Here is a 9,037-nt window from a genome sequence, read left to right on the forward strand (position 1 = left end):
CGGCTCATTATTATACAGGGAGTGATAAGAAAAAAAACATTAATGAACTTTCGGAGTAGCAGCCGCCGAGGAAGGTAAAGGAAAGTCGATCGAAATGTGCTATCAAACTTAATCTAATATCCGTATTCATAGTCGTTCCTCAATTCTCAAGGGTAGTTTGTCTTTGTCTCGCGTATGGTAAAACGTAGTAGCGAGACAAAGACAGACTAACCTTGAGAATTGAGGATCGACTATGAATACGGATATTAGTGTACATGTTGTAAGTTTTAGCGTAGATAAATAATAAAAGAATTTCTCGTTAAGAGTCGAGTCGCGGCGCATTATTGTATCGTATTATTATATCGCGGCTCATTATTATACAGGGAGTGATAAGAATGAAATAAACTTTTGGAGTAGCAGCCAAAGAAGATAAAGAAAAGTCGATCGAAATGTGCTATCGAACGTAATCCTTTGTGTACATATTGTAAGTTTTTTTGCGTAGATCAAGAATAAAACAATTTCTCGTTAAGAGTCGAGTCGCGGCTCATTACTGTATCGTATTATTATATCGCTGCTCATTATTATACAAGGAGTGATAAGAAAAAAAACATTAATGAACTTTCGGGAGTAGCAGCCGCCGAGGAAGGTAAAGGAAAGTCGATCGACATGTGCTATCGAACGTAATCTTTTGTGTACTGTAAGTTTTTGCGTAGATGAAGAATAAACGATATTTCTCGTTAAGAGCGTAATTTTAATCAATTGTAGCGAGTCGGACTGTCTGACATTCGCCAATCGAAGTGGCACGGTGAATTTTCACATACTTTATTAGTCATGAATCAAATAAAATTTCAATATTCATTACTCGGGAAAAGTTTACTAAATAAAATTTTAAACGCGTTATTGATTTTCACGTAAGTTTCCTACGCTTTCTGACACTCGAAGCTCGCTAACTAGTAGTAGTCGCATAATTTATTAAAAGCGTCCCGTACTTTTTCATCAAGGCGTGAAACAAGTGGCACGTAGAAATATGTCCATTAGGGCCTCGCACGTACGCACACACGTGGTTTTAAATATTTAAGTATTTTCTTTATCAACGCCCCACGTTATTACATTGTTCCACACGCAACAGCTAGTGCGTTTCGCATTGAAGCTAGCCGGGGAGAATTCAGCTTAGCGACGCGTACGAGCCGTAAAACAACGGCGAACGTTAAGCTTTACGGAACGTATGCTAACAAGGATGAAAGCTTAAACCCGGATAAATTAATCTGCATTACTTCGCAAACGTGATCGTTATCGAGTTACCGCTACTTTAACTGGTCGAAATGGTCTTAATAAGCTTGCAGACGATCCAATTACGTAGTTTATCCGCGTTTGTTCTAATCACACTCATTACTCGTGAAAATACACCCGCGTGACAATGCAATATTTCGGTGTAACGTTGCGGTAAATTAGACCGGATAATCGAGCGAAAAACATTAATTCTTTCCCGCGCGATCGCGGTTTGCAATGAAAACTCCGTGTTAAAAGGAACGGGAACGTGGAGAATCTCTCGAAGAATATTGGAAATTGAAATGCACGAATGGCATACGAAGTGTCGCATCCTGTATACAATTACGATCGCGACTGATCGATCTCTCGGCAAGCGAAATAATGACGCCGGGATTGCAACACGCTTTTATTTACCCGACTTTTCCGGCCGGCGGAGTATCGGACGGATATTTATAACCCCGAATCGTTCGAGCAGCAACAAGATCGATCGAGTGCTATTCCTATTACATCGGTGCTCTCCGAATATTTACCCGGGGCAAACGATTGATTGATCATCGGTGCTAGTTATTTTCAGTCGACACGAGACGATACAACTTTTATCCCGCCGATAACCACAGCGACGGCGGTTATTATTTATTCGCGCGACTACGCGGGACGCCGCGCTGTAACAATCGGGGGGGAATCAATTCTTTATCTCGCAATAACGTGGAAATGCTAAGAGTGAGCGGTCTTTCCACACGGAGAGAATTTTCTCTTAAAATTCATCCTGAAAATCATGTAATCGTGGGACGACGTGGCATTTCGGAGAACTTTATGCGTTTTTTTTAAAATTCTGCTAGTAAAATGTATGGTAAAATTTCAAACTCTCATAAAGTTCTTTAAAACGTCCCACGATCACATGATTTGCAGGGTAAATTTGAAGAGAAGACTCGTAAGCGGACGGCTAGGAAGAGACAAAGCTACTCACTTTTAGCATTTTCACTGTAGCGTGCTCTCTAAATGTCAACCGGTGAATTATTGCTGAAAACAGTGAATAGTCGCTGAATGACTTTTAGAGAGCAAGATACAGAACTGACCCCCAGATCGCCATTCGTCGCCAATTGTTATTTGTTCACTCTGGAATTGAGCCTGGAAGATCGGAGCCTCGGTCATAATTCATAAGAGCCCATCAATGATGTATCGATGAAAACCCGCACGAAGTTAATCCGCAAACGAGAAGTCTCGTTTCATTTTTATCCCCCCGACTGCTACCAACCGCGAGAACTGTGTTCCGATAGTAATTAGCCTTTTATTTAAATCTTCCCGGTAACTTCGACTCGTCCCGAATTCATCGAGGGATACATTATTCACGTCCCCGTTATTGAAGTCTCCATTTAGCCGTTTATTCCGTCTATGACGTTTGTCAATATACGAAGGTCGACGTCGATCCGCTCGCGTTTTGGACGAGCACGAAAATTAAAAAGACACCCGCCGGGAAATATCTTGAGCGACGTCTGGCACTCAGTTACACTCGTCAGACAAACGTAACACCACTCGTCACATTGCGTATGACGAAATGTTGGAAATAACGGGAAAGAATTTATACGCGACGGCGTAACGATGCAAATGACGTTTGCTTACGTAAATTAAATTAAACGTTACATAAATCATCGCGCCGCTCGGTCGGGCGCACAATGAAAATAAACGTTCTCTATCCAGTGGCGGAAAAGTGGCGCCTGTAATCCCTTCTCGCGCAATTATCGTTCGTTATTACATCGCGAGAAAAATCGCGATGCGAGCCGGGGGCTCTTGTTTCCCCGCGCCGTTTCTCGTTTAAGCGCGCCGCTAACGGTGAACGTCATTTTGTATAGCAACTCTAACGACGCTCGATATTACTTAATATCCCGGGAAAACAAGTGGGCGGTGGACGCGGTGATTTCACGTTCAACGATAGAAGATGCGCCCGTGTACTCCCTCACGACGGTTATTTCCATAATAATAACGCAGACTCTGTTACGCGGTACCATTAGTGTTATTACTGTTATTCAGCGAATTGCAGAAATTCGATAAATCAATAAGCACGGCGTATGACTTTATACCAAGAGCCTGGGGCAATAATAGGGTAAATTTGATGGAAGCAAATTTGACAAGCGAGTAACTGGAAATGTGTATGAATCATTAATGGCCTAAATGCAAATTCTTCGTATCTTTGCCGACCGTTCGTTTCGCGCTGATAGTTAAATCCTCCGTATTCTTGGCCGGTCGAATTAAAAATGGATAGGTCGTTGGTTAATTTAGCATCCGGAGAGGTTGAGAGAAACGGTTACGCGTATCTCACCGATCACATTATTAAAAGAAAAATTAAATAAATGCTGTTCTAATTGAGCGAGTAATTTGCGTAAAAATACATCGCTCCGGCGAGGGGAAAAAAAAGATATCATTTTCACTGAGCAAAATAAGGTAAATCGACCGGGGAAATAATTTATTAAAGAACATCGTTAAATAATTTTAGCTAACTGAAAATACCATCTCTGCTACACTCTTTTCAGATATAAAATAGAATTAATTATAATTAAATTTTCTTTATGCGACTGATTCGTGCATGAAAAACATATTCGAAATTACATGTGAAATTATCATTTAAAATTAATATTGTATCATTTATTGAGGATTCATTAGCTGCGATGCGACAATTAAATACATTGAAAAGAAGACCAGCGATATCTCGTGGAAGTGAATGCAAAACGAATTTGTGTAAAGGTATCCTTTTTCCGACGAGGAAACGGGAACCCGTTTTATCGACGAGAGGACTCTAATTGTCTATTAAGGGAATATGAAAAATCAATGCCACGCGCTATCGCGCTCTAGGATTAATCTCGCAACCTAATCCCCTATAACTAAGAGCTAAGGAGATAACAAGAAGGTCGGAGGTCCAGGGTGGCGGAGAGTCCGCGAAGGCAAATGGGCGAATTAAGCTGTAACGAGGTTCTTACCTCCTTCGGTCTCGTGCCAAACGATGCCCTCGAGGGTGACGGAGGTGCCGGGCTCGCAGGGCCCCAAACACTCTGGTTCCGTAATGGTCCCGACGCTGGTCCCAACGCACACGTCGGACATGTCCTGCAACACAAAGTTCGACGAACGGTGAGCCGCGATGTTGTCAGGTGTCACACGTGCGACATGTGCAGGCTCGATAAATATCGCCCGCCATCAATTTCGCCCGCCGCCGCCGCCGCCGCGAAACAAAGCCCCGCGTGCGACGATGATTGTTCCGCGCTACTTTAACGCATAAATAACAATTCGGCCGTGATTGAGAAGCTAGTTTCTTCCCGGGATATTATCAAAGGCTCTGCCGCTGTGTTGCACGTCTGACTGATGCAAGCGCAAGGAGACAATGTATATTGTTTGTAATTAGATTGAGATAGTCTCGTACGTCCGGGGACTTGTCACTCCGACTACGGAGCGGTTCCCGTAACGCCCGGGGACTCGCATTCTAACTACGACACGGTCTCCAAAGTCCACACGAGAATGGATCAAGCGCGATAGCATGACTGAGTGATGAGGATGCTAACTAACGATCCCACGCTAGATCCGCCGGAGCGGATCTCGCGGCGAGTACGCGAAATTAATGTTTAATAAACGTCTGCTGCGAGAGAGAGAGAGAGAGAGAGAGAATCCGAAAACTTCTCGTACGTTTAATTTCAATTCATCCACTCTTCACAGTGGCGCGACGCAAGATAAAATCTGACGCGCGCGTAGCGGCTCGCGCCGCGAAAATATACATTTTTCAGCCCCGCAGCATTTGTATTCCGGCCGGCTGTAACACACGGAGCGCGCACGAGCGGCGTGACGCGCAGCGCGTACGATTTCGACGAGGTGTTAACGAGTCGTCGTACGGTATCGCGGGCTTTTGAAAAAATATCGGGTCGCGGGCTGTCGCGAGATACCGGACGCTGCCGTGCGACGCGGCGACGGGAGCGAGTATCGGCCTGGCGTTCATTTCGGAAATCGATGTAATCCCGGCGCGCGCGCGGAAAATGCACCCCGGGCCGGCGCGGCGCGACGGCCGAGTGTGGCCTCGAGGTGCGGCGAAACGCAGCCGAGGATATAAAAGCAATTGGAGGAGGCCCCAATTAACGTCGCTCGTATACACTCTCGGTGCGCCGAGCCGGGTCTCGTCCGCTCGCTGTTTATGGAAATATCGGTCAGCATCGTTTAACGCCGGCCTGCAAATAGAAACGCGAACTCGCGCCGAGGGTTGATTTTCGCATAACGTCGCCGCCGTTGTCGCGTCGTCATTCCCGCGCGGATGTGCGGTGCGCGCGGCGCCATCGATTCCGATTTACGCCCGCGGGACAGATTTTACAGGATCTCGGCCGCGTGATGAAATTTCCCTCCTCCTCCCGCGCGCAAATCGTTTTACTGCAAATATTTTTATCCGCATTAGAAATGTTTCCCTCCCTATTTTTACGCGGCATTAAAAATCGATACAGCGCCAGGTAAATATATCACGTTATCGCGACGCCGCGGCAGATCTGATATGACGTTTCTCATTGTGCCAGCATTTTTATTGTTACATGCCGCTCGCTATTAATATCGACGCCACTTTGTTCCGCTGCCGTTTCACTATTATATGGGACACATTTTCATATGTATAGCGCGCACTTAAGCACATAAATACGGCATAATATGGAAGCCCGGCCGTGAGCCGGTTTGTTGCGGGTTTAAAAGCAATTAGCGAGATGTCTGCTGAATGAATGCGCTCCGCCGCTCGCGGTAATTTTCGCGGCTCGATGCAAACAAATTTCCATTTCGGAAAACAAAATCGCCGCGCGCGGCCGGGGCTTTGAGAGCAATTAGCGATGCCGCGCATAATTAACGCGCTAATTAGCGACGCAATTTCGGACGTAATGCGGACGTAACTTTTTCGCATGTCGGAATATCGGACGGACTCGCGGCGCCGCCGCCGCTGCGGATTTTTCATTTATTCGCCCCGCGGGATTTAAATGTCGCCGATGCCGCGATGTATCCGCCGCTTCGATATTAATGGGTATCTGCTTTCGCGGAACGGATTTTCAAACGACGCGCACAGCCGCCACGCGTCCCCGGGAGCGTCTCTCGATAACGAAAATTCCTCGTAGGCATAAAATCGAGAGTCGAACTCGATTACCCGCGCCGATCGACTGAAAACAATGGAATTGCTTATTTCACTTTCGACACTTTTATTCCATTTTGCACGCCCGTCGAAAGTTACATCGATCCTGGCCCCGCGCGTGAATCCGCCTGTAGATACAGGGCTCCGATACATGTGCCGTATATTAATCCAGACGAATTTATCGGCGTTATCGTTTCGGCGGCGTTTCGCAGTGGAATAAAATTTGCGCCGGAAACGCGTTTACAGGCGGGTTGGCTGAATGCGTCGAAACGCATTAACGTGAATAATCGGGAAGAGTGACGGGACACGCGTGATGGATCCGTACGCGGAATATTCGCGATTCGTCGCGCCCCCCCTTCAATCCCTTTTGGATAAATTCGCCCCTCTGGGGCGGCAGAACGGGGCTGAGTTAACTTTACAATTTTTAACGCCGGACATCCCCGCGCTAGGCTCGCGCTGAAACGAGAAATAATGGAGTGTCCCGTTGTGCCCGCTACGAAATTGAAATCATTCCCGGAAAATCCTTTAATTTCGCCCGACTGCAACTTAAGGCCGTTCGTGCCTTCGTATTTTCGTTAAGAAAGAACCGACTCCAAATTGGTCGGAGGGGGATCCGCGGTCGAAAGTAAGAGAGGCAATTTCGGAATATTCTACGGCGAAAGGGCAAGGGAGACGGGTTATGTAGGTAGGTAGAAGGCACGGAGGAGCGAGCACGCGGCAGCCTGTCGGGCCCCGAGATTACAATGGTAGTTTGAAATGCAAATCGCGGAGTTTATGCTTGGTTTCCATAATTACAGAAGCGCGGCGCGCGCGTTACCTCTCATAATGTACAATGCACACGGACCGACGTAATCGTGGCATTGTTCTGGCGCGAAACTATTTTGCCGTGTTACGACGGCGACGGCGGCGGCGGCGGCGACGACGACGACTGGGACGACGACAACGACGATGAGGACGACGAGTCGACGATGCGGAAGGACAGCTGTGAAACGCGAGACGCCGACAGCTTGCGAGAGGAAGGAAATACATCGGAGCGTCGCCAACGAGCTTGCGCGGCCTGTCGTGGCAATAAAGAAAAACGACGTCGCGTCGTTATTCGACGGGTATCAGAGTACGAGGGGGGGAAAAAAAAATCCGCTTACGAAGCTTCAATAATACCGGGATGTCGATATTTCTTTGGAAAAGTGTCACGGGGACGTTTAACGGTGAAATAAGAGTACAATGAAGAACGTAATCACAGTTTCAGGCTGGATTAAAAATACCGAAGGAAAAAGATGAATAATCGCGTTTTATCGCCCGACGTTACCCCTTTCGGCGCGAACGTTCGTTTTAGAAATTTTCAACAGCTTTGTTTAATCGCCCATTCCCGGGGGCGCGCGCGAACACGATGCCGGCTCGTTTCAGCAATTGCCGTTTTAATCGCCGTTCCTCGATTTAATAAGATTCCTGACCGGTCGTTAATTATTACGCGTTTTTGCTCCAGCACCGCGGACCGAGCCAGCACGCGCAGAATTCCACGGGAAACGCTCGGAGAGAAGAGGACAGCGTAAAGATTTCGGAAAACGCCGTGCGAAAACCGTCGCGCGGAAAACCGGGAATAAAACTGAGGAGCCGAAGCGAACGCGCGAGGCGGCTGTACATTTTGGAGAACCCTCGTCAGCGATCGTGGATCGACATTCGCGCGATACTTAACGTTTCGAGAGAGAGAGAGAGAGAGAGCTAGAATCCAACCCCTACACTCTTAAGGGCACTTTAACCAACTCCGATTAACTTTAATCCACGATTAACTCAATCAGCAGTGTCGCCAACATGAAGACTTGCGTGTCATCAAAAAGATTAACAACGTAACCTCAACATGTCATATTATAGATACAAATGAAAATAATTATGTAGCATTTATGTACAAACTAACACCAGACCCAAGTGTAGAATGCATAGTAGAACATTTTCATATAAAAAACATTGAGGTTTGCAGTCTAATTCGTATCGCATTATGTATTGCAATATTTGTAATACATAATGCGATACGAATTAGACTTCAAATCTCAATGTTTTTTATATGAAAATGTTCAACTATGCATTCTACACTTGGGTCTGGTATTAGTTTGTACATAAATGCAAATAATAAGATTTACAAACGCAAAAACGGTATCCGACTCTGTCGGTAAATCAAACCACTCCAGCATCCCCTTAAGCATAATTGAGATTTGAGTTGCATGCTGATAGAAGATATATTTTCCGGTATATTAGCACGAGGTACAAGATATATGAGGTAATAATGAACATATGACGATCAGTTGAAGGTACCATCCGAGGTACCTTCTATAAATTCACGGTGCATTTTTTAAGAGGTACAAGTGGTACCTCCTAAAGTAGCACGAGGTACAATGTACCTCCAAATGCCTGTCTCCATCCCAACGAGAAATAGCTTTTGTTATTATCTTCCTTCGTCTTGCCACACTCGCGTGATCGCGTCGGCTGAAGACACGAAGTGCATATTACATACACTACACAGAGAGAACGGTTTCTTTGGATTTAGTATTCCTATTTATTTGGTTGAAATTTGTTTCATTGAAACAATATATGCTTATACGAAACATTATATGTTTTGAATAAGAATTTTGTTGTTTTATTCAAACAACCTGTATTATTTGATAG

At 45.7% G+C, this 9,037-nt stretch overlaps 2 protein-coding genes across 2 annotated transcripts in view; both read right to left on the reverse strand.

The window, feature by feature from the left end:
- Positions 1 to 4,341, reverse strand: part of LOC105564500 (zinc finger protein 608-like) — a 20,038-nt gene extending 15,697 nt beyond the window's left edge. Inside the window, exon 1 of the mRNA XM_012016915.1 lies at positions 4,221 to 4,341. Within this exon, the coding sequence (XP_011872305.1) occupies positions 4,221 to 4,341 (121 nt within the window). The remainder of the gene's footprint in view (positions 1 to 4,220) is intronic.
- Positions 4,342 to 8,746: 4,405 nt separating this feature from the next.
- Positions 8,747 to 9,037, reverse strand: part of LOC105564501 (uncharacterized protein DDB_G0271670-like) — a 90,916-nt gene continuing 90,625 nt past the window's right edge. Inside the window, exon 3 of the mRNA XM_012016916.1 lies at positions 8,747 to 8,857. Coding sequence (XP_011872306.1) covers positions 8,747 to 8,857 — 111 coding nt within the window. The remainder of the gene's footprint in view (positions 8,858 to 9,037) is intronic.

The sequence above is a fragment of the Vollenhovia emeryi genome, unplaced genomic scaffold, assembly GCF_000949405.1.
Source record: "Vollenhovia emeryi isolate VEMERY1.0 unplaced genomic scaffold, V.emery_V1.0 DF939164.1, whole genome shotgun sequence".
In the NCBI taxonomy this organism is placed as follows: domain Eukaryota; kingdom Metazoa; phylum Arthropoda; class Insecta; order Hymenoptera; family Formicidae; genus Vollenhovia; species Vollenhovia emeryi.